We start from the raw sequence: 25,332 nt of genomic DNA on the forward strand, positions 1-25,332 counted from the left end.
CAACATGACGTAACGATATCATCCTGACGACTACAAAACAATACTACAACATGACATAACGATATCATCCTGATGACTACAAAACAATACTACAACATGACGTAACGATATCATCCTGATGACTACAAAACAATACTACAACATGACGTAACGATATCATCCTGATGACTACAAAACAATGACTACAACATGACGTAACGATATCATCCTGATGACTACAAAACAATACTACAACATGACATAACGATATCATCCTGATGACTACAAAACAATACTACAACATGACGTAACGATATCATCCTGATGACTACAAAACAATACTACAACATGACGTAACGATATCATCCTGATGACTACAAAACAATACTACAACATGACGTAACGATATCATCCTGATGACTACAAAACAATACTACAACATGACGTAACGATATCATCCTGATGACTACAAAACAATACTACAACATGACGTAACGATATCATCCTGTCGACTACAAAACAATACTACAACATGACGTAACGATATCATCCTGTCGACTACAAAACAATACTACAACATGATGTAACGATATCATCCTGATGACTACAAAACAATGACTACAACATGACGTAACGATATCATCCTGATGACTACAAAACAATACTACAACATGACGTAACGATATCATCCTGTCGACTACAAAACAATACTACAACATGACGTAACGATATCATCCTGTCGACTACAAAACAATACTACAACATGACGTAACGATATCATCCTGATGACTACAAAACAATACTACAACATGACGTAACGATATCATCCGCTCCCGACAGGATCATACGGACTTTTGAAACAGAGACCAGGCTTTCCTCCGAGGTGGTGGAAAGCCTGGTGAGGCCAGGTTAGTAAAACATCAAATTCTACTTAATTAAAAAATGTCAAACATAAGTTTAGGACCCACTTAATTGACCAGATCACCTAATTATATATCTATTCTTTTCTCAAATCAAGTAAATAATCAAAAATTCTAATCATGTTCTTGTTGTGTTTTTGTTTTGTTGTTTTGTTTGTGTTTTATATACTGCAATCATGTTTTCTGGATATTCTATATCTCATGTACAATGTTTCATTATAATCTATATAGGTAGAGGCCTCGTATAAGCCCCTTGGGCTTTTTTGCCTCAGCCTAGCACCTTGGTAAATGGTGCATTTATATAGCGCCTTTATCCAAGGCGCTTTACAGAGATTGTGCATTACATTCACCCATTCACACACACATTCACACACCGATGGCAGCGGAAACCATGCAAGGCACCAACTAGCACATCGGGAGCAATTAGGGGTTCAGTGTCTTGCTCAAGGACACTTCGACAGTAACTCTGGGGGAGCCCGGGTTCGAACTGGCAACCTTACGGTTACCATCCAGGCACTCTACCCCTGAGCCACCGCCGCCGCCTTACCTTACCCTTCTCATATTTATTGTTGTTTTTACACTGTGCTGAATACATAAATACAAATACACATCATGGCTGACTGACCATGCTGGGGTCATAATAGGCCTCCTGCGTGGGGCTGATGAGGTGCAGCTGTGTCAGATTGGTGGGAACCGTTTTGGAACAGTTGATCAACATCTGCTCCAGACCCGTCAGGTCCTGGAATTAACAACAACACACACACACACGGTACAGTAGGTACAGTAGGAAGGGGGAAATAGCACTCGCATGTTTTGCTTAAAACCCATTTTGGGGCGGGAACCCCTTTTGGTGTTCGCATTATGTTATGCTTTATAGCTATTGAAAAATAGCAGATCTACAAGCATGTACGAGCTTGTAGGTCGACTGACGTAGAAACATAGCTTTTTCAGAAAACTGTCAGGATGTAGAAGACATTTTTTTGGAAAATAATTGTGTTGAACATATCGTGAAAAATCGTATCGTGAAACTCATATCGTGATACGTATCGTGAGTTGAGTGTATCGTTACATGCCTATCCACCTCCGTACCTGGAGACTGAGGGGCAGTTAGCTGTACCTGGAGACTGAGGGGCAGTTAGCTACTCTCCACCACTGTACCTGGAGACTGAGGGGCAGTTAGCTGTACCTGGAGGCTGAGGGGCAGTTAGCTGTACCTGGAGACTGAGGGGCAGTTAGCTGTTACCTGGAGGCTGAGGGGCAGTTAGCTGTACCTGGAGACTGAGGGGCAGTTAGCTGTACCTGGAGGCTGAGGGGAAGTTAGCTGTACCTGGAGGCTGAGGGGCAGTTAGCTGTACCTGGAGGCTGAGGGGAAGTTAGCTGTACCTGGAGGCTGAGGGGCAGTTAGCTGTACCTGGAGACTGAGGGGCAGTTAGCTGTACCTGGAGACTGAGGGGCAGTTAGCTGTTACCTGGAGGCTGAGGGGAAGTTAGCTGTTACCTGGAGGCTGAGGGGCAGTTAGCTGTACCTGGAGACTGAGGGGCAGTTAGCTGTTACCTGGAGGCTGAGGGGCAGTTAGCTGTACCTGGAGACTGAGGGGCAGTTAGCTGTACCTGGAGGCTGAGGGGAAGTTAGCTGTACCTGGAGACTGAGGGGCAGTTAGCTGTACCTGGAGGCTGAGGGGCAGTTAGCTGTTACCTGGAGGCTGAGGGGCAGTTAGCTGTTACCTGGAGGCTGAGGGGCAGTTAGCTGTTACCTGGAGACTGAGGGGCAGTTAGCTGTACCTGGAGGCTGAGGGGCAGTTAGCTGTTACCTGGAGGCTGAGGGGCAGTTAGCTGTACCTGGAGACTGAGGGGCAGTTAGCTGTTACCTGGAGACTGAGGGGCAGTTAGCTGTTACCTGGAGACTGAGGGGCAGTTAGCTGTACCTGGAGACTGAGGGGCAGTTAGCTGTTACCTGGAGACTGAGGGGCAGTTAGCTGTTACCTGGAGACTGAGGGGCAGTTAGCTGTACCTGGAGGCTGAGGGGCAGTTAGCTGTTACCTGGAGGCTGAGGGGCAGTTAGCTGTACCTGGAGACTGAGGGGCAGTTAGCTGTACCTGGAGACTGAGGGGCAGTTAGCTGTTACCTGGAGGCTGAGGGGCAGTTAGCTGTTACCTGGAGACTGAGGGGCAGTTAGCTGTTACCTGGAGACTGAGGGGCAGTTAGCTGTACCTGGAGGCTGAGCGGCAGCTCGTGGATCCTGGTGGCGAGCGTGCGGATCTCGCGGTCCGACAGCACCCCCGAGTGGTCGGTGTCCACGTCGTCGAAGACCTGCGACACGTTGTGGCGCCGCACGGCGCTCATCAGGAAGTAGAAGTAGGAGAAGGCGAACTGCATGTCCTCAGGGTGACGCACGGCGTGGGCCGACGTCTGGGAGAACTCCTCCGGGAACCTGAGAGAGACCGGGGTTTAGTTTAACCTGAGAGAGACCGGGGTTTAGTTTAACCTGAGAGAGACCGGGGTTTAGTTTAACCTGAGAGACGTCTGGGAGAACTCCCCCGGGAACCTGAGAGAGACCGGGGTTTAGTTTAACCTGAGAGACGTCTGGGAGAACTCCCCCGGGAACCTGAGAGAGACCGGGGTTTAGTTTAACCTGAGAGACGTCTGGGAGAACTCCCCCGGGAACCTGAGAGAGACCGGGGTTTAGTTTAACGTCTGGGAGAAATCCTCCGGGAACCTGAGAGAGACCGGGGTTTAGTTTAACGTCTGGGAGAACTCCTCTGGGAACCTGAGAGAGACCGGGGTTTAGTTTAACCTGAGAGACGTCTGGGAGAACTCCTCTGGGAACCTGAGAGAGACCGGGGTTTAGTTTAACCTGAGAGACGTCTGGGAGAACTCCTCTGGGAACCTGAGAGAGACCGGGGTTTAGTTTAACCTGAGAGACGTCTGGGAGAACTCCTCCGGGAACCTGAGAGAGACCGGGGTTTAGTTTAACCTGAGAGACGTCTGGGAGAACTCCCCCGGGAACCTGAGAGAGACCGGGGTTTAGTTTAACCTGAGAGAGACCGGGGTTTAGTTTAACCTGAGAGAGACCGGGGTTTAGTTTAACCTGAGAGAGACCGGGGTTTAGTTTAACCTGAGAGACGTCTGGGAGAACTCCCCCGGGAACCTGAGAGAGACCGGGGTTTAGTTTAACCTGAGAGACGTCTGGGAGAACTCCCCCGGGAACCTGAGAGAGACCGGGGTTTAGTTTAACCTGAGAGACGTCTGGGAGAACTCCCCCGGGAACCTGAGAGAGACCGGGGTTTAGTTTAACCTGAGAGACGTCTGGGAGAACTCCCCCGGGAACCTGAGAGAGACCGGGGTTTAGTTTAACCTGAGAGACGTCTGGGAGAACTCCTCTGGGAACCTGAGAAAGACCGGGGTTTAGTTTAACCTGAGAGACGTCTGGGAGAACTCCCCCGGGAACCTGAGAGAGACCGGGGTTTAGTTTAACCTGAGAGACGTCTGGGAGAACTCCCCCGGGAACCTGAGAGACGTGGTGTTTTAGTTTAATCAGAACCTGAGAGACGTGGTGTTTTAGTTTAATCAGAACCTGAGAGACGTGGTGTTTAAGTTTAATCAGAACCTGAGAGACGTGGTGTTTTAGTTTAATCAGAACCTGAGAGACGAGGTGTTTAAGTTTAATCAGAACCTGAGAGACCAGGGTTTAGTTTAATCAGAACCTGAGAGACGTGGTGTTTAAGTTTAATCAGAACCTGAGAGACGAGGTGTTTAAGTTTAATCAGAACCTGAGAGACCAGGGTTTAGTTTAATCAGAACCTGAGAGACGTGGTGTTTAAGTTTAATCAGAACCTGAGAGACCAGGGTTTAAGTTTAATCAGAACCTGAGAGACGAGGTGTTTAAGTTTAATCAGAACCTGAGAGACGTGGTGTTTTAGTTTAATCAGAACCTGAGAGACCAGGGTTTAAGTTTAATCAGAACCTGAGAGACGTGGTGTTTAAGTTTAATCAGAACCTGAGAGACCAGGGTTTAGTTTAATCAGAACCTGAGAGACGAGGTGTTTAAGTTTAATCAGAACCTGAGAGACGTGGTGTTTTAGTTTAATCAGAACCTGAGAGACGTGGTGTTTAAGTTTAATCAGAACCTGAGAGACGTGGTGTTTAAGTTTAATCAGAACCTGAGAGACCAGGGTTTAGTTTAATCAGAACCTGAGAGACGTGGTGTTTAAGTTTAATCAGAACCTGAGAGACCAGGGTTTAGTTTAATCAGAACCTGAGAGACGTGGTGTTTTAGTTTAATCAGAACCTGAGAGACGAGGTGTTTAAGTTTAATCAGAACCTGAGAGACCAGGGTTTAGTTTAATCAGAACCTGAGAGACGTGGTGTTTAAGTTTAATCAGAACCTGAGAGACGTGGTGTTTAAGTTTCATCAGAACCTGAGAGACGTGGTGTTTTAGTTTAATCAGAACCTGAGAGACGTGGTGTTTAAGTTTAATCAGAACCTGAGAGACGTGGTGTTTTAGTTTAATCAGAGTCGAACCTGAGAGCAGACCGCTGTTTTAGTTTAATCAGAGACTTCTTGAATAGTTTTCATTTAGTTGTAGTCACATTTTAGTCACCTGGAATGTGTTATTGTTTTTTTTTTATATATATCATTTTTATCCCACGATTTTGTAACCCATTCTTCACCCCTGTGTCAATCATCTAATGTGATCCTGGGCTCTACACACCCTCCACCAACCTAGTCCCCATATATGGGGGACAAGGGGAGAGCAACGGACTGACCTCATGCTTCCTTCATGCCTGAGTGTCCAAGGTGCTCCTTTTACACCTGACAGGGGGGGGTTTGAGGGTACATGTGAGGGTACCTACCCTAGGGGACACAGGGAGAACATGTGAGGGTACCTACCCTAGGGGACACAGGGAGAACATGTGAGGGTACCTACCCTAGGGGACACGGGGAGAACATGTGAGGGTACCTACCCTAGGGGACACGGGGAGAACATGTGAGGGTACCTACCCTAGGGGACACGGGGAGAACATGTGAGGGTACCTACCCTAGGGGACACGGGGAGAACATGTGAGGGTACCTACCCTAGGGGACATGGGGAGAACATGTGAGGGTACCTACCCTAGGGGACACGGAGAGAACATGTGAGGGTACCTACCCTAGGGGACACGGGGAGAACATGTGAGGGTACCTACCCTAGGGGACACGGGGAGAACATGTGAGGGTACCTACCCTAGGGGACACGGGGAGAACATGTGAGGGTACCTACCCTAGGGGACACGGGGAGAACATGTGAGGGTACCTACCCTAGGGGACACGGGGAGAACATGTGAGGGTACCTACCCTAGGGGACACGGAGAGAACATGTGAGGGTACCTACCCTAGGGGACACGGAGAGAACATGTGAGGGTACCTACCCTAGGGGACACGGGGAGAACATGTGAGGGTACCTACCCTAGGGGACACGGGGAGAACATGTGAGGGTACCTACTAGGGAAGAATGAAAACTGTCAGGATGTAGAAGACATTTTCAGAATCTGATCTCAGGTCAGAATGGAAAACTGTCAGGATGTAGAAGACATTTGTATATAATCTGATCTCAGGTCAGAATGGAAAACTGTCAGGATGTAGAAGACATTTTTAGAATCTGATCTCAGGTCAGAATGGTAAACTGGCAGGATGTAGAAGACATTTATAGAATCTGATCTCAGGTCAGAATGGGCTGATCTCAGGTCAGAATGGGCTGATCAGCACTGTTCTCAGGTCAGAATGGGCTAATCGGCACTGACCGTCTGGTCAGAATGGGCTGATCAGCACTGATCTCAGGTCAGAATGGAAAACTGTCAGGATGTAGAAGACATTTACAGAATCTGATCTCAGGTCAGAGACTCACATGTCCTGCAGCTCCTGCATGATGAGCCTGTCGATCATGTGGGGCATGTGGGCGGGGACCTTCCGGGAGGTGAAGCCGAACTGTCCGTTCAGCAGCTTGTTGACGTAGCGCAGCGAGTCTGCGAAGGTGTCCTGCAGCCTCCGGCCAGCGGGGGCGCTGTCGCTCTCATACAGCAGCGCTGTCCGCAGCCGCTCCTCTTCCTGCGATGTGGTCGTCGTCAACCATGAGATGAAAAAACAGGAACAGGAAATGAAGAGAAAGGAAGTACGACGAGAGGCTGCGACAAAACTAAAAATATTCTCCATGGATTCAAGGCGTCATGCCGTTCCTGGGATGTGTAATTGATTGATTGAAAATACGTCTTTTTTTTTGGGGTGAACTACTCCTTTAACCCATTTGTGGGTGTTTTAAACATTATGTTATAATTTAGCTATTGAAAAAGAGCAGATCTACAAGCTCATAGAGTGCCACCGAGTGGCGCGCTACGAAATGAAAATGTGGGCGCAAATTTGGAATATATATTTTACGTTTCTAACTCAAATCTTTGCTTCTGGGGGGGAGGGGGGGGTGGGTCACTGGAACAACATATTTTCAGATGGGGGTCAGAGGCCATTTACATATAATTTCTGGGGTCCTTGATATGAAATATTGAGCACCACTGATATAGAAACATGGGTACTTCAGAAAACTGGAGGATTTAGACAAGGCATTTTTTTGAATTTTCGACGTCAGGCCTAAATGGGTTAATTAATAGTCTGGCTAATGCATAGCAAGAATAAAACAAATACACAACAATGCATTCATCAGGGGGACTAAAAAGGCCCCATGCTTTCCTATTGACCAGAATAGGCATTGAATGGTTAATTACCTCAAGCAGGTCCTGGAAGTATTTCTTTCTCTCCCAGGGCAGGAAGCCTCTGTCTGCTGTGACGTAGTGATGAAGTCTCCTGCCCACCACAGGGGCCCTCGGCACCACAGGGGCCCTCGGCCCCCCGTCAGCCACGGGGGCCCTGGGCCCCCCGTCAGCCACGGGGGCCCTGGGCCCCCCGTCAGCCACGGGGGCCCTGGGCCCCCCGTCAGCCACGGGGGCCCTGGGCCCCCCGTCAGCCACAGGGGCCCTCGGCCCCCCGTCAGCCTGTGCTGGCCCCCCGTCAGCCACAGGGGCCCTCGGCCCCCCGTCAGCCACAGGGGCCCCCGGCCCCCCGTCAGCCTGTGCTGGCCCCCCGTCAGCCACAGGGGCCCTGGGCCCCCCGTCAGCCACAGGGGCCCCCGGCCCCCCGTCAGCCACAGGGGCCCTGGGCCCCCCGTCAGCCACAGGGGCCCCCGGCCCCCCGTCAGCCACAGGGGCCCTCGGTCCCCCGTCAGCCCGTGCTGGGGCCCCGTCCGCCACAGGGGCCCTCGGCCCCCCGTCAGCCGCCTTGGCCTCGGCGCTTTTGCCCCTGTTCATGCTGTCCACCAGGGAGTTTATCAGCCTGGACGAGGAGGACAGCGGTCTGTCCCTGCTGTCCCCCAGGGTGTTTCTTAGCGGTCTGTCCCTGCTGTCCCCCAGGGTGTTTCTTAGCGGTCTGTCCCTCACCACGTCCAGAAGGGCCCTGAGAGACGACGGGGCGTCCCCCGGCGGGCGGCGAGGATCGTCGTCGATAGGCACCAGGACGGGAGTCGCGGCTTTCCGATCGCTTCGCTCCGCCGCGGGTTTATTTTCTCGGCTCGTCTTCCGATCGTCGCCGCCGCCGTCGTCCGCTCCTTTCTGGACGACGTCCGGCGAGTCCGCGGCTTCTGGCGGCGGCTGCTGCTCCGGGTCCAGGTCTTTATGCTGCTCCGGGTCCAGGTCTTTATGCTGCTCCGGGTCCAGGTCTTTATGCTGCTCCGGGTCCAGGTCTTTATGCTGCTCCGGGTCCAGGTCTTTATACGGCCTGCCGTGGGTTTGGACGGCCGGCAGGGGGGGGCGGGCTGCGGCGTGCTGGTCGGGCGGGGACAGAGCCAGCGTGGTCCTGTAGGGCTCCAGCAGCGCGGCCTTGGTGAGGTTGTAGCCCTTCGCCGTGATGTCGCCCACGAGGAGCTTCTCCTCCAACCGCTGGAGCTCGCTGATCACCGCCGCCGGCAGGAGCGTGAGGTTGACCGCGGGCACTTCCACGGACACCTCCTCGGGGCGCCTCCGCAGGACCTTGGGAGCCCTCCGGTCCTCGGGGACCTCGGAGAAAGGGAAGGCGGGCTCCGGCGTGGGCGTGGCGGTGGTCTGGGGCTCTCTGTGGCCGTCCTGGCCGGCCGGCCGCGTGACGTTGCTGGCCGGGGGAAGCGGCCGCGTGTCCACGGCTACGCTGAAGCTCATGGTGAACTCCACGTCGTCCTCGCCCTGGGAGAGGAGGTTGGGGGACACAATTAGGTGCTTTTCCTGGTGGAAGTAGAGAGTGTTACATGTTTTTCTAAAGTGTTGGACTCATTCAAAAGCCTATATTTTGAAAACTGAAAACGATAGAAATTTTGTATCTGTTTCTGTAGCGTGAGGCAGCTTGATGTACAAGTACACCCCCTGGACATGACGCTAGTATGTCACAGGGACTTAACCCGCAATCCAACCCTTGATGCTGAGTGTCAAGCAGGGAGGCATTGGGTCCCATTTTTACAGTCTTTGGTATGACCCGGCCGGGGATCAAACCCCCGACCTCCCAGTCTCAGGACGGACACTCTAACCACAAAGGCCACTGCGCTGACCTGGGAAGGTGACGATGTAAAGGCCATGATGGCGACAGACAGGACCCAACCCTACCTGGAAGGTGACGTAAAGGCCATGATGGCGACAGACAGGACCCAACCCTACCTGGGAAGGTGACAATGTAAAGGCCATGATGGCGACAGACAGGACCCAAACCTACCTGTAAATTAGGGCTGTGAATCTTTGGGTGTCCCACGATTCGATTCGATTCCGATTCTTGGGGTCACGATTCGATTCAAAATCGATTCTACGATTCTCGATTCTCCAAAAACGATTTTTCTTTTATTCAAAAGATTTTTTTTCCAGATTCGAAACTATTCTCTATTCAAAATGATTCTTGATTCAATACATAGGATCATACATATCAATCAAGTAGATCACAATCTACTCCAGCCAACTGAAGTGATTAACTTGAAAATGACTGAAGACATGATGTTTACTGTAAGGGTGAGGGTTAGGGTGAGCTTACATTTCATATTATAAACACCATGTAGTGAAAACTCCTGTAACTAACCAGAAAAATAATTAAAAATAATAATAATAATAATAATTGGAAATTATGAATCGATTTTGAATCGTTCATAACGGGAATCGCGATTCTAATTCTAATCGATTTTTTTTGACACCCCTAATGTAAATTCCATGATGGCGACAGACAGGACCCAAACCTACCTGGGAAGGTGACAATGTAAATGCCATGATGGCGACAGACAGGACCCAAACCTACCTGGAAGGTGACAATGTAAAGGCCATGATGGCGACAGACAGGACCCAACCCTACCTGGAAGGTGACAATGTAAAGGCCATGATGGGGACAGACAGGACCCAAACCTACCTGGAAGGTGACAATGTAAAGGCCATGATGGCGACAGACAGGACCCAACCCTACCTGGAAGGTGACAATGTAAAGGCCATGATGGCGACAGACAGGACCCAACCCTACCTGGAAGGTGACAATGTAAAGGCCATGATGGCGACAGACAGGACCCAACCCTACCTGGAAGGTGACAATGTAAAGGCCATGATGGGGACAGACAGGACCCAAACCTACCTGGAAGGTGACAATGTAAAGGCCATGATGGCGACAGACAGGACCCAAACCTACCTGGAAGGTGACAATGTAAAGGCCATGATGGCGACAGACAGGACCCAACCCTACCTGGAAGGTGACAATGTAAAGGCCATGATGGCGACAGACAGGACCCAACCCTACCTGGAAGGTGACCATGTAAAGGCCATGATGGCGACAGACAGGACCCAAACCTACCTGGAAGGTGACTTAAAGGCCATGATGGCGACAGACAGGCCCCAAACCTACCTGGAAGGTGACGTAAAGGCCATGATGGCGACAGACAGGACCCAACCCTACCTGGAAGGTGACAATGTAAAGGCCATGATGGCGACAGACAGGACCCAACTCTACCTGGGAAGGTTACAATGTAAAGGCCATGATGGCGACAGACAGGACCCAACCCTACCTGGGAAGGTGACAATGTAAAGGCCATGATGGCGACAGACAGGACCCAACCCTACCTGGGAAGGTGACAATGTAAAGGCCATGATGGCGACAGACAGGACCCAAACCTACCTGGAAGGTGACAATGTAAAGGCCATGATGGCGACAGACAGGACCCAACCCTACCTGGAAGGTGACAATGTAAAGGCCATGATGGCGACAGACAGGACCCAACCCTACCTGGAAGGTGACTTAAAGGCCATGATGGCGACAGACAGGACCCAAACCTACCTGGAAGGTGACAATGTAAAGGCCATGATGGCGACAGACAGGACCCAACCCTACCTGGAAGGTGACAATGTAAAGGCCATGATGGCGACAGACAGGACCCAAACCTACCTGGAAGGTGACAATGTAAAGGCCATGATGGCGACAGACAGGACCCAAACCTACCTGGAAGGTGACAATGTAAAGGCCATGATGGGGACAGACAGGACCCAAACCTACCTGGAAGGTGACAATGTAAAGGCCATGATGGGGACAGACAGGACCCAACCCTACCTGGAAGGTGACAATGTAAAGGCCATGATGGGGACAGACAGGACCCAAACCTACCTGGAAGGTGACAATGTAAAGGCCATGATGGCGACAGACAGGACCCAAACCTACCTGGAAGGTGACAATGTAAAGGCCATGATGGCGACAGACAGGACCCAAACCTACCTGGGAAGGTGACAATGTAAAGGCCATGATGGCGACAGACAGGACCCAACCCTACCTGGAAGGTGACGTTGTACAGGACCAGCGTGGCGTTCTGTCCCGGGTAGAGCAGCAGATGGATGGTCTTCCACTTGTTGGCCACGGAGGTGTGGCGCACGGCCGCGCTGTCGCTCACGTGGGCCTCGGACACGCGGCGAGCCACGCCCACGAAGCTGAAGGTGGGCCTGAGCTCGCCCGGAGGGAGGGCGTACGCCGTCTGGTTCCTCCTCAGGGTCACGCTGTGGAGCTCGTTAAAGTGATCTGCAAGACCTCACGTTGTTATTACCACTGCATGTAATAATAATGATAATAATGATAATGATAATAATGATAATGATAATGTGCAGCCATCGTGTCTCCCAGGAATCCAATTAACCCATTCTGAACGGGCACCCATTTTGGTGTCAGCATCATGTTATGCTTTAGCTATTTAAAAATAGCAGATCTACAAGCTCATATCGCGCCACCGAGTGGCGCGATACGAGCTTGTAGGTCTGCTATTTTTTGAAAAAATCGAAGAACGACTGACATTTTTAGAATCTGATCTCGGGTCAGAATGGGTTAATCAGACCAGTGTGTGTCCGGTGGAAACCTCGTATGAATCTGATCTCAGGTCAGAATGGGTTAAAGACATTTCAATAACAGCGGGTAAATAACGGTAGTGGGTCGCACACACCAAGACTTCAGTTCAGATAGATCTGCTATTTTTCAATAGCTAAATTATAACATAAGGTTATAGTGGGTTAATAGTGAAATGAAAAGAAAATAATTATATTTCCAAAACATAAATAAGTCCAGTCCAGATCTGAGTAGCCTATAGCCTAACTATAAAGCCACTGGACGCATGGGCTAAGCCTTTTTTGGAAAAAAATCAGGCCTAAATGGGTTAATAATAATAACCTCGTTTCCAACTCACCTTGGCCACAGTCCCCGACATCAAAGCCACAGGCGAGCACGTTGCAGGCCTGGTCACAGAACTTGTCTGCCAGCCAGGAGTTGGCGCAGCCTTGGTTGCAGTAAGACACGCCACCGAGACCCCCCAGACCGCCCGCAAACTGCCAGGGCTGGACGCCCACTCCCCCAGCTCCGCCAACGCCCCCTGCAAACCGCCCGTTAGCCCCGGCACCTGGAAGACCGTGTGACAAGAACAGATGGGAACGTTAAGAGTATAGATACAATTTAGGCATTTACTATGACGTGCTATGACTACATAAAATGCAATTCTAGTGCCGTCTACGTAACGACCTATAAGTCTGTCTGAAATAACAATGCTAACCTAAGTCTACTATCTGAGTCTACATAAAGTGCTATCTAAAGGGCTAGGCTAGGGTAAGTTACATTTTCAGATGGGGCTCCGCGGCCAAATTAATATAAATGTGGGGATCCTACTGATTTAGAAGGACTGAGGTTAACACATAAATGAACACAAACAAATCTTTTGTGAGATGGAGGCCTGCTTTGTTTTAGTTGCAGGAAGTCACTGATGTTGCTCTGGAGAGGGAAGTCTGGAGCACTCTGGTGGAGCTGTTGCCCCCGCGACCCGACTACGGATAAGCGGTTGAAGATGGATGGATGTACAATATGCCCAGAGCCATTGCTCGTCTTACACAGTATAAACACCCAGGGGTGCTATGCTATTATTACAGTATAAACACCCAGGGGTGCTATATGCCATTCCGATACCACGTCATTTAGACCACGATGATGATGTGTCATTTACAGCAATCGGTTATTTTGTATTTATTTTACTTTGCTAACTTGTAGCTGCACTTTTAACAACCATGAATGGATTCTGTCCCCCTGCAGAGGAACAGAGGGTAGCCATATTCCCCGCTCACCCAGGCAGTCGGCTCCGTCCCAGTCACAGGCAGAGTTGTTGCATGCCTTGTCACAGTAGCCATCTTTGATCCAGGATCCAGGACAGCCCTCTGCGCAGTTGGGAACGGGCCAGGTGAGGTACACCTACGGAGGGAAGGAGGACACCACTCACTAGTCTATAATCAGACCATATGTCCACGGAGGGAAGGATGACCATATGGACATCAAAGTAGGAAGTATTGTGGGCCCATGGCAGCTGACCGAGGGTTTCTATGGAATATGACAGCGGACTATTACAGCTGCTATAGAGCGCCGAAGTCAGACGTATATATCGCTAGAAGGCGTTACTTATTTGTATTATAATCACACACACACGGACACACGCACACACACACGGACACACGCACACACGGACACGCGCACACACGCACGCACGTGTGTGTCTGTCAAGTGTCAAGGACTAATCTTGCAACTCTTGGCAGCGAGATGTTAAATTTGCTAAAACATATTTTTTGGAAAAAACTAAAAACAAACATGACACCATGTCACCATGCTGCATCTTTGATGTTCCTTTTTACTGACAATAAGAATTGAACGCACATAATATCAATACAAAGCAACTGAAAAACATGTTATTTCAATGGCAGTGGATGGAGAGAGAGAGAGAGAGAGAGAGAGAGGATTTTTGTTCAACAGTGAAACGGCAACCAATGGGTGCAAAGAGGGACTCGACACTGACTTCATTTGTTTAGATGGAATCTGAAAACATTACTTCCCTTATTGTAACTTTCCTCTTCTACTCTTGCTCAGGGGATTAAATGTAATCAGGTAAATATTGATGTCAGATCAATTGGAGGGGGGGGGGGGGGGTGGGGGGGGGGGTCACACCTTCTGTCCCTTTGAGTGGCTGAAGAAGTCGTCGGGCCAGACGTCCTTGCCGAACATGACGTCATCGTTGAGGTAGATGAACTTCTGGGACAGGCCCGGGATGCGGTGGATGTGGGTCTCTATGGCGGGCGAGCTGAACGTGGGCAGGTGGCTGTGGTTCAGGAAGATGTCCTGACCCGAGATCAGATTAAAAAAATGTCTATTACATCCTGACAGTTTCATGATTAACCCATTCTGACCTGAGATCAGATTCTAAAAGTGTCTTCGATTTTTCAAAAATAGCAGACCTACAATAGAAGAATAGCTAAAGCATAACATAATGCTAACACCAAAAGGGGTTCCCGCCCAAAATGGGTTAACTCACCCCTAGGCCCTTAGATAGCACTTTATGTAGACTTAGGTGCTATTTACACGAGGATGGTGTTCATAAAAAACGGCAAAATAAAGTACCGTTTAGCGCTGTCATTTAGACGAGAACGGTGTTCTCAGGAGGTGAAAACGCATCGAAGTGAAACTGCCTCCCAGAGTGGAAATCTTTCAGAACGCCGTATCCTATGGTCTCCATATAAACAGGCAAAACGGTGAATCCGCAAAACTTATGACATCATGGCTCACGTTGGCTCACAGCGCATATGTTTATTACATTGATGCAGAGCCATATCATTATGATATAATGGAGTTCCTGAACAAGCCTCCCTCCTCGCCTACAAAGTGCTGCTCATCAGCGATGTTGAATGTAAAACCATGATGTAAATAAAAAGCCTTGTGATAGACGGCAGCCGCGGCAGCAGCGTTTATGTAACCTAATGTATTATACAATATATACCATCCCGTGGCGCGCCCAGAGCCGTGTTGCGCAGGCTTGCGTGAAGGTTTCTTCTTGTACGTGGGTGACCTGTCTATTTGGCAGCCCGTTATCGCCACCTAGCGACAGTATAGCATAATAGCACATTATATCATAACGTGTGCGTTCTCGTGTAAAGGGTAAGAATAAATGAGAACGCAACGGGACTTTGACGTGTTATATGGAGATGGTCCCCGTCTAAAAGAGGCCTTAGATAGCATTTTATAGACGTATAGCATGTTACGTGGACAGCACTAGAAATGCATTTTATGTAGTCATAGCACTTAACTTATAGCACTATAGTTTGTATCTAGCATGTATAGTTTCATTATATTACGTTATTAACTTACGCATGTTTCATAGACAACTACTTTTTATGTACGTGATGTATTCCCATGCTTTTTGTTCTTGCTTAATGTATGTCGCTCTGGATTAAGAGCGTCTGCTAAATGCCTAAATTGTAAATTGTAAGTGTCCGGTTAAATGTCATACAAATAATTCAAATTATTTTATTATTATATTTTTTTATAAGACAGAAAAACAGGACATAACATCTGGTTTCCAAAGTGTGGTCCAACTGGGAACCTCAGGGTTCCATTACTGGAGATTGAACCCACCTGGCAGTCTCTCCCCGTTTCCAGACCTAAGCGGAAAACGGTTTTGCGCCGCGGACAGAAGAAGCTGTGGGCAGCTTCTTCTGGTGGATGGAAAAGAAGCTCCACCTCCGCGGACGACTGCCGCGGAGAAGAGCGTTTCCGGGGAAACTGGCCGTCGCGCAAGTCGTCCGCGGAAGTGGAGCTTTTTTTTCCATCCACCAGCTGTCTAAAAACCCGGTTTTGAAGCTGTGCGCAGCTCTAGTGTGGCAGTACCCGTTGTGTACCTGGTGTGCGACGACAGTGACCCTGGAGTTGTCCAGGTTCAGCCAGGAGGGGATCTGCCCGTTGGTCACGATGAAGATGTGTCGCACCCAGGGGGCGTGTCTCTCGATGGAGCGCAGCGAATAGCGGAGCTCCTCGTTATCCTCAAAGCGGCTGGCGGAGACGTCCTCGTCCTGTTTGGACTAGATAGCGGAGACACGTAAACCACGGTGCAGGATCCTCGTTAAGAGGTCAAGAGGTCACGTTGGTGGTCATATAGAAGTGAGACATTTAAAAGGATCCCTGGCTAACACTAAGACATTCCAGGTGACTAAAATGTGACTAAAACTAAATGAAAACTATTCCAAAGACTGACTAAAACTAAAATCAAAATTTGCTGCCAAAAACACCGTCGTCAGTCAGACATTTAACTCATAAGGTCTGACTGTTAGTATTAGTGAGAACTACCTGTGAGATGGAACAGGTATCTGACTGTTAGTATTAGTGAGAACTACCTGTGAGATGGAACAGGTATCTGACTGTTAGTATTAGTGAGAACTACCTGTGAGATGGAACAGGTATCTGACTGTTAGTATTAATTATGAACTACCTGTGAGATGGAACAGGTATCTGACTGTTAGTATTAATGATGAACTACCTGTGAGATGGCGGTGAGGTCCCAGAACAGGTATCCGGGGCTGATGGTCAACTCCTTCCCGTCCAGAGTCAGGTTCTTCCGGGCCTGTTGGCTGAGCTCGCTGAAGTCCTGGGGGGAGTTCAGGTGGAGCAGGGCGACGCTGGCCTCCGAGTAGAGCTCAAACTGACATAAACAAAACAAACAAACTGATGCGTCGGTCTGGCTCTCAGCGAAACAATTATAAACATGTTGTTACTGTATGGATCATGGCATCATGGACAAAGACAAACAATTATAAACATGTTGCTACTGTATGGATCATGGCATCATGGACAAAGACAAACAATTATAAACATGTTGTTACTGTATGGATCATGGCATCATGGACAAAGACAAACAATTATAAACATGTTGTTACTGTATGGATCATGGCATCATGGAAAAGGCAAACAATTATAAACATGTTGTTACTGTATGGATCATGGCATCATGGACAAAGACAAACAATTATAAACATGTTGCTACTGTATGGATCATGGCATCATGGACAAAGACAAACAATTATAAACATGTTGTTACTGTATGGATCATGGCATCATGGACAAAGACAAACAATTATAAACATGTTGTTACTGTATGGATCATGGCATCATGGACAAAGACAAACAATTATAAACATGTTGTTACTGTATGGATCATGGCATCATGGACAAAGACAAACAATTATAAACATGTTGCTACTGTATGGATCATGGCATCATGGACAAAGACAAACAATTATAAACATGTTACTGTATGGATCATGGCATCATGGACAAAGACAAAGAATTATAAACATGTTACTGTATGGATCATGGCATCATGGACAAAGACAAACAATTATAAACATGTTGCTACTGTATGGATCATGGCATCATGGAAAAAGATGATTATTATAGTACAGGCTCTAACAATGAGCTACCAATATTCCATTTCCCCCTCTATTTCCCTACCAATATTCCATTTCCCCCTCTATTTCCCTACCAATATTCCATTTCCCCCTCTATTTCCCTTATATATGAAACCCAGTGCCTCTAGATTAGCTCCGGACACACAGACAGACAGACAGACAGAGTGACACACAGACACACAGACAGACAGACAGACAGAGTGACACACAGACACACAGACAGACAGACAGACAGAGTGACACACAGACACACAGACAGACAGACAGACAGAGTGACACACAGACACACAGACAGACAGACAGACAGAGTGACACACAGACACACAGACAGACAGACAGACAGACAGACAGACAGACACACACAGACAGACAGACAGACAGACAGACAGACAGAGTGACACACAGACAGACAGACAGACAGACAGACAGACAGACAGACAGACAGACAGACAGACAGACAGACAGTGCCACACGGACCGACGACTCTTATGGACAGCTGGACAGAGTCACGGTCTAAAGATAGCACAAACAGCTGGTGTGCAGGCAGGGCTCACAACACGTCGTCATGCGTTTATTTTAGCCGTTTTTGAAGAACCGTGTTGAAAATCTAAAAGGGTTACGTGGTGTAGTTCAGTTAAAGGGCGGAGTAGGAGGACTGTTACAGTATGTGGAGGGAATGTCAATAAAATAAAATCCTGGTGACCGTTTGTTTGCGCTGGCTGGCGCCGCGCCAAACAGTTGCTCTCCTGTTAACCATGGCTTGTGCCTCTAAGGTTACACACTGCCCTAATCTCCAAGCATCACACTGACTGCACCCACGATGCAGAGTGCATTTTGCATCCCAAAAACACAGTTTATAGTTAACCCCTTTAGACCCGAGTTAAAAACATTCACTTTGAAAGAATATTATATTAAAAGATTTGCGCCACATTTTTACGATTTTTCAAAAATAGCAGGCCTACAAGCTCGTAGCGCGCCACTCGGTGGCGCGCTATGAGCTTGTGGATCTGCTATTTTTCAATAGCTAAATTATAACATAATGTTTAAAACACCAAAAGGGGTTCCCGCCCAAAAGACCGATAACCTAATTAAAATATCTATCTATCTATTGTTTGATGCATAAAAAGACACTTTTCTGATGAAGAGACATATCCATATGCAATAATGCTGTATCCATAACAGTTGCATGGTAGGATACTCCAACGACGCCATCTTGTGGCAAACAATGTCAAGTTGTGGATTTTAATTAAAGTGGTTATTTGATGTCCTTTACCTCCACTATTTGTCCACCAATTGTAATGGACTGCACAGGTTCCTTTTCATGAATGACCAGTTCTTTTGTTTTTGTCACATTGATCCGTATAAGGAGCTTTTATCGCACCAGTTCTGAAGAGAGGACACATATGTGTGCTCTGTATGCTTCCTCCCCCACTGTGTCCCCCTTCTTCAGTAAGGCGACCAGGGCCAGATCATCAAATGAAACATAATCCTGGACTAACTGGAATTCATTTGTATAGAAGGAGAAAAGTAAGGGGGACAATGAGTCTCTGCAGAAGGTTGTGAATCTGCATGCTGTTGAAAGCAGAGGTCAAATCAATAAAAAAGGACCCTGGCTTTTATAAGCAAATTGGAGATGATCTAAACCGTGGCTCTTTCAAAACATTTTCCCAAAATGGAAGTAAGAGCAATGGGCCTGAAGTCTTTGAGTTCAGTGGGGAGAGGCACAATAATTCCATAAACTGGGCATTGTTAGAGAGTCAAGCAAATACTGCAATAGCATCAACACAATATACCATACAATATATAAGTCAACACAATATACCATACAATATATAAGTCAACACAATATACCATACAATATATAAGTCAACACAATATACCATACAATATATAAGTCAACACAATATACCATACAATATATAAGTCAACACAATATACCATACAATATATAAGTCAACACAATATACCATACAATATATAAGTCAACACAATATACCATACAATATATAAGTTCATGAACATTTTCTTTCAACACTGAGTTGGGCTTAACACAGTAAAGGCTATAGCTACAATTTAATTTTCACTGAGTGTGATGATAGGGAGATACTCCGGAAAGGACATACACACACTATCACGCTCAGCACTGAATGGACATACACACACTATCACGCTCAGCACTGAATGGACATACACACAATATCACGCTCAACACTGAATGGACATACACACACCATCACGCTCAGCACTGAATGGACATACACACACTATCACGCTCAGCACTGAATGGACATACACACACTATCACGCTCAGCACTGAATGGACATACACACACCATCACGCTCAGCACTGAATGGACATACACACACTATCACGCTCAGCACTGAATGGACATACACACACCATCACGCTCAGCACTGAATGGACATACACACACTATCACGCTCAGCACTGAAGTCATTCTTATCACAACGGCTGAAAAAGATATTTAGATCATTAGCAAAAGATGGAGAGGGGTGCGACAGGGGGGTACGCTGTAGCTTAGTTTCCCTGCCCATCATCACATGTTTTTATATATATATATATGTATATATATATATATATATATATATATATACACACCTTCTATTTCACGTAATAAAGACCATATGCATATATTTAACTATTTACATAGTACAGCTATTTGCAGCTAAGATGCTGAACGAGGCTCTGAAACAGCGGTAACTACGTGAGGCCTGATTATCCACATCATGTGTGCAATGGTGTAATGTTGTGTCTTCCTCTGTAATGTATTCTTGTTTGTCGTTGATGTTTTATGTGTGGCTGTAGCTGGGGTGAAAGCCCAAGACAAATTTCCCTTGTGGACAATAAAGTTTACCTTGACCTTGACCTTGATTTACCTAGTACATTTTGTGGAATTCATAAATCACATTGTTTCTTTATGGTCTCTTTTGTTTACATGCAGAATGGTTGTCAGACGACCGTTTCCTACGGCTACACCCGACAGTGTTGCCAAAGGTCAAAGGTCTAACCCGTTCAAAGAACAATCCAAACTCGCAAAAAAAAGCAGTGATGAAATGAATGCATTTCGGCCGCCGGCCTTTGTCAGCGATTCCATAGTAGGAAACATGTTTGTATAGAAAAAAGAAAAAAAAGAATCGTTTTTAGCTTATAGTTCAGTTAGTTTTATCCTTTGTAAATCTTTTCGAAGAATGCCTTGAGCTGAAGCGAAAAGTTTGCTTTGAAGGTAGCGGAGGCATTGTTCCTGCGTTCGGATAGGATACTTGCAGCAGCGGCTACTGAACGCTGTGTTGCTTGGTATGCTTACCGCGTACGGTAATGGTATGCTTACTGTACAGAGTGTACTAATTACTAGGATGGAGATGTCTGTTTGGGGCATTAAAGGACAACTTTCGTTTTTTTCAACTTAGGTTCATGTTTTATGGTTGTTATTAGAGAAACTAAAAGGTGAGTGTTCATTTTCTTTCATTTGCTGCTTTCTTTTGTTTTGGGGATTTTAGCAGTTTTTGACAGGGGGGCGGGGGCATTCGAGCATGGGGCTAAATATGTATTTTTTTACAAAATATTATGGTGATTTATTTTTTTATTATTTACTATAGTCCTAAAGTAAATAATACAAAAATAAATCACGATAACTTTTTGTAAAAAAAATACATATTTAGCCCCATGCTCGAATGCCCCCGCCCCCCTGTCAAAAAGAGCTAAAATCCCTAAAATGAAAGAAAGCAGCAAATGAAAAAAAAATAACACTCATCTTTTACTTTCTCTAATAACAACCTAAAACATGAACCTTGGTTGAAAAAAACTAAAGTTGTCCTTTAAGCACGGCACTTAATTAAGTGAATGCACTTGGTTACTTCCTGGGAGCACTCACCTGTTTGATCCTGTGACCTTTGACCTCTCACCTGTTTGATCCTGCTGGTGACGGCCGAGGGCAGCTTGGCGCGGAGCTGCTCCGTGTCTTTGAAGGACGGCGGGAAGCCGCTGAGGTAGGCCAGCGTCTGCATGCGGACCAGGCCTGGGGAGTCTTTGTCTGTGGTCTGAACACGCCAAACAAACAAACATACATGACCATGTCAATGTCTGTGGTCTGAACACGCCAAACAAACAAACATACATGACCATGTCAGTGTCTGTGGTCTGAACACGCCAAAGAAACAAACATACATGACCATGTCAATGTCTGTGGTCTGAACACACCAAACAAACAAACATACATGACCATGTCAATGTCTGTGGTCTGAACACGCCAAAGAAACAAACATACATGACCATGTCAATGTCTGTGGTCTGAACACGCCAAAGAAACAAACATACATGACCATGTCAATGTCTGTGGTCTGAACACGCCTAAGAAACAAACATACATGACCATGTCAATGTCTGTGGTCTGAACACGCCAAAACAAACATACATGACCATGTCAATGTCTGTGGTCTGAACACGCCAAACAAACAAACATACATGACCATGTCAATGTCTGTGGTCTGAACACGCCAAAGAAACAAACATACATGACCATGTCAATGTCTGTGGTCTGAACACGCCAAACAAACATACATGACCATGTCAATGTCTGTGGTCTGAACACGCCAAACAAACAAACATACATGACCATGTCAATGTCTGTGGTCTGAACACGCCAAAGAAACAAACATACATGACCATGTCAATGTCTGTGGTCTGAACACGCCAAAGAAACAAACATACATGACCATGTCAATGTCTGTGGTCTGAACACGCCAAACAAACATACATGACCATGTCAATGTCTGTGGTCTGAACACGCCAAACAAACATACATGACCATGTCAATGTCTGTGGTCTGAACACGCCAAAGAAACAAACATACATGACCATGTCAATGTCTGTGGGCTGAACACGCCAAACAAACATACATGACCATGTCAATGTCTGTGGTCTGAACACGCCAAAGAAACAAACATACATGACCATGTCAATGTCTGTGGTCTGAACACGCCAAACAAACATACATGACCATGTCAATGTCTGTGGTCTGAACACGCCAAACAAACAAACATACATGACCATGTCAATGTCTGTGGTCTGAACACGCCAAAGAAACAAACATACATGACCATGTCAATGTCTGTGGTCTGAACACGCCAAACAAACAAACATACATGACCATGTCAATGTCTGTGGTCTGAACACGCCAAACAAACATACATGACCATGTCAATGTCTGTGGGCTGAACACGACAAACAAACAAACATACATGACCATGTCAATGTCTGTGGTCTGAACACGCCAAACAAACAAACATACATGACCATGTCAATGTCTGTGGTCTGAACACGCCAAACAAACAAACATACATGACCATGTCAATGTCTGTGGTCTGAACACGCCAAACAAACATACATGACCATGTCAATGTCTGTGGGCTGAACACGACAAACAAACAAACATACATGACCATGTCAATGTCTGTGGTCTGAACACGCCAAACAAACATACATGACCATGTCAATGTCTGTGGTCTGAATACGCCAAACAAACAAACATACATGACCATGTCAATGGTGGTGGAACAAGCCCTGTGTGAACTACAATAGCAGATAATAATAATAATAATAGAATTACAATAAGCAGCAGTTCTACCATGTCTATGAGGGCTGTGTCTAATTGTCTACAGTCATATATTATTAGATAGATAATTATGTAGTCAGCTGAAATCAGTGACTATAGTAACTCACCAAGTAACATTGGGAGACAGAATGCTTCAGATCGTCTCTTGACACTTCTTTATATGCCTTGTCAGCTGAAAAAGAAAAGAAAATCTATATATATTATATATAGATTCATAGAGGGTGCAGTGGAGTAACTACAACAGCAGAGGGTGCAGTGGAGTAACTACAACATATTATATATTATATATAGATTCATAGAGGGTGCAGTGTAGTAACTGCAACATATTATATATTATATATAGATTCATAGAGGGTGCAGTGTAGTAACTGCAACATATTATATATTATATATAGATTCGTAGAGGGTGCAGTGTAGTAACTGCAACATATTATATTTATTATATATAGATTCGTAGAGGGTGCAGTGGAGTAACTACAACACATTATATATAGATTCATAGAGGGTGCAGTGGAGTAACTGCAACATATTATATATTATATATAGATTCATAGAGGGTGCAGTGGAGTAACTGCAACATATTATATATTATATATAGATTCATAGAGGGTGCAGTGGAGTAACTGCAACATATTATATATTATATATAGATTCATAGAGGGTGCAGTGGAGTAACTGCAACATATTATATATTATATATAGATTCATAGAGGGTGCAGTGGAGTAACTGCAACATATTATATATTATATATAGATTCATAGAGGGTGCAGTGGAGTAACTGCAACATATTATATATTATATATAGATTCATAGAGGGTGCAGTGGAGTAACTACAACATATCTTTTTCTTCCGGTGAAATGTTTTCTTTTCTGATCTGAAGTGTATTTCGGGCCTGGGCCGTGGCTCAGCGGTCCAGGCACCTTGGCTGGTAATCCGGTCTGGCAGTGTGCCGCGGGTTCGACTCCCGATCCCAACGGCCTTTACTGCATGTCTACCCCCCTCCCCCCCCCCCCATCTCTCTGTCAGCCTACTTACTGTCTATCCCCCCATAAAAAATATATAATAAAAGCGAAAGCCACAAAAAAATAAACATTTAAAAATAATGTGTATTTTGGACGTGAGGTGGGGGGGACACTGAGGCCCCTTTTCCACCGGTTGGTTCCCAATGGGTTCAGTTCTTTTTGGTTTTTAGTCCATGAGCCAGAGCTCCAAAATTGAAACGTTAATTATGAATTGAGTGGGCAAAACCATACCTATATTAGATTGTTATCACCATGAAACTTCCCCAATTGAGTACTTACACGAAGACAATGATTTATTGTATTACAAATTTTACATGTTTTAATATGCAAATGAGGCATTATGTAGGAATATATGCAAAATAATCGAAAATATGAAAAAGCTACTACTGTGGAAGGGTTATCATGTATTTATTTACTTGTATTGATCCTATAAACAATTTAATATAATGTCTAGTTCGTCCACAAATGTTGGACCTCTGGCTCATGGACTAAAAACCAAAAAGAACTGAACCGGTTCCCACTGGGAACCAACCGGTGGAAAAGGGGTCAGAGTGTTCCCACTAAGGGAAATAGGCTTTCAACATCTTAAAACCGTCTTTGTTTTGGTGAGTATATACAGTGTATTTTTGTATTTGTACTACATACGAAGAGGGTGCGCGGCCTGCGCTAGCGCGGGTGTGCAGAAAACTACAAAATATTATATACATTAAGTCACCGAGAATTAAATTGACCGTTGCATACATATCTTTATGTTACCAATCTATTTATTGTGCAAATGAATAAAGAAATAAATAAAACATGACATTGTGTTGTTTTTGGCAGCAAATTTCTATTTTAGTTTTAGTCGTAGTCTCTTGAATAGTTTTAGTCGACTAAATGTCATAAGATTTTAGTCGACTAAATCTACAGTTGATTTATTTTGGTGGGCCTTGATGCCATCGTAATGTTTTTACACTTGCTGAAAATAGCCG

General features: G+C 46.3%; 2 protein-coding genes across 2 annotated transcripts in view; one reads left to right on the plus strand and one right to left on the minus strand.

The window, feature by feature from the left end:
* chpt1 (choline phosphotransferase 1) overlaps positions 1–25,332 on the plus strand; it is a 114,561-nt gene that overhangs the window by 41,578 nt on the left and 47,651 nt on the right. The gene's annotated exons all lie outside the window — the stretch shown is intronic.
* Positions 1–25,332, minus strand: part of gnptab (N-acetylglucosamine-1-phosphate transferase subunits alpha and beta) — a 46,091-nt gene that overhangs the window by 8,602 nt on the left and 12,157 nt on the right. The window contains exons 6-17 of the mRNA XM_083757371.1: positions 23,445–23,509; positions 21,629–21,763; positions 16,777–16,938; positions 16,142–16,321; positions 14,418–14,588; positions 13,550–13,673; positions 12,628–12,837; positions 11,731–11,972; positions 7,652–9,136; positions 6,784–6,983; positions 3,110–3,329; positions 1,525–1,638 (exon numbers count right to left, since the gene is read on the minus strand). Coding sequence (XP_083613497.1) covers positions 1,525–1,638; positions 3,110–3,329; positions 6,784–6,983; positions 7,652–9,136; positions 11,731–11,972; positions 12,628–12,837; positions 13,550–13,673; positions 14,418–14,588; positions 16,142–16,321; positions 16,777–16,938; positions 21,629–21,763; positions 23,445–23,509 — 3,308 coding nt within the window. The remainder of the gene's footprint in view (positions 1–1,524; positions 1,639–3,109; positions 3,330–6,783; positions 6,984–7,651; positions 9,137–11,730; positions 11,973–12,627; positions 12,838–13,549; positions 13,674–14,417; positions 14,589–16,141; positions 16,322–16,776; positions 16,939–21,628; positions 21,764–23,444; positions 23,510–25,332) is intronic.

This window comes from Protomyctophum parallelum (assembly GCF_964188405.1).
Source record: "Protomyctophum parallelum genome assembly, chromosome: 22".
NCBI classification, from domain to species: Eukaryota; Metazoa; Chordata; class Actinopteri; order Myctophiformes; family Myctophidae; genus Protomyctophum; species Protomyctophum parallelum.